A 290-nucleotide genomic window follows, 5' to 3' on the forward strand; every position below is an offset into this window, starting at 1 on the left:
GCAGCAACAGCAGCAGAACGCACTGCCTAAAGGAGCAGGCGGAGAGGAAGAGGCGGACGTCTGGGATGTGCAGGAGCAGCAGCAGCAACAGCAACAGCAGCAGCAGCAGCAGCAACAGCAGCCGCAGCAGCAACAGCAGCAGCAACTGCAGCAGCAACAGCAGCAGCAGCAGCAGCAGCAGCAGCAGAGTACGGAGGAGACAGGAGAAGAATATTTCTTCGCATTGAGGCGTCTTTGCCCTCAACTGAGAGAGTAAGGCTGCTGCTGCTGCTGCTGCTGCTGCTGCTGCT

General features: G+C 59.0%; 1 protein-coding gene across 1 annotated transcript in view; it reads left to right on the top strand.

Annotated features, from left to right (window-relative positions):
* The window catches only part of EMH_0085520 (uncharacterized protein), a gene marked incomplete at both ends in the record, with an annotated part of 2594 nt that overhangs the window by 1660 nt on the left and 644 nt on the right, over nucleotides 1-290 (top strand). Inside the window, one exon of the mRNA XM_013500917.1 lies at nucleotides 1-188. Coding sequence (XP_013356371.1) covers nucleotides 1-188 — 188 coding nt within the window. The remainder of the gene's footprint in view (nucleotides 189-290) is intronic.

This window comes from Eimeria mitis, genomic scaffold, assembly GCF_000499745.2.
Source record: "Eimeria mitis Houghton genomic scaffold, Emh_scaff6043, whole genome shotgun sequence".
Lineage (NCBI taxonomy): Eukaryota > Apicomplexa > Conoidasida > Eucoccidiorida > Eimeriidae > Eimeria > Eimeria mitis.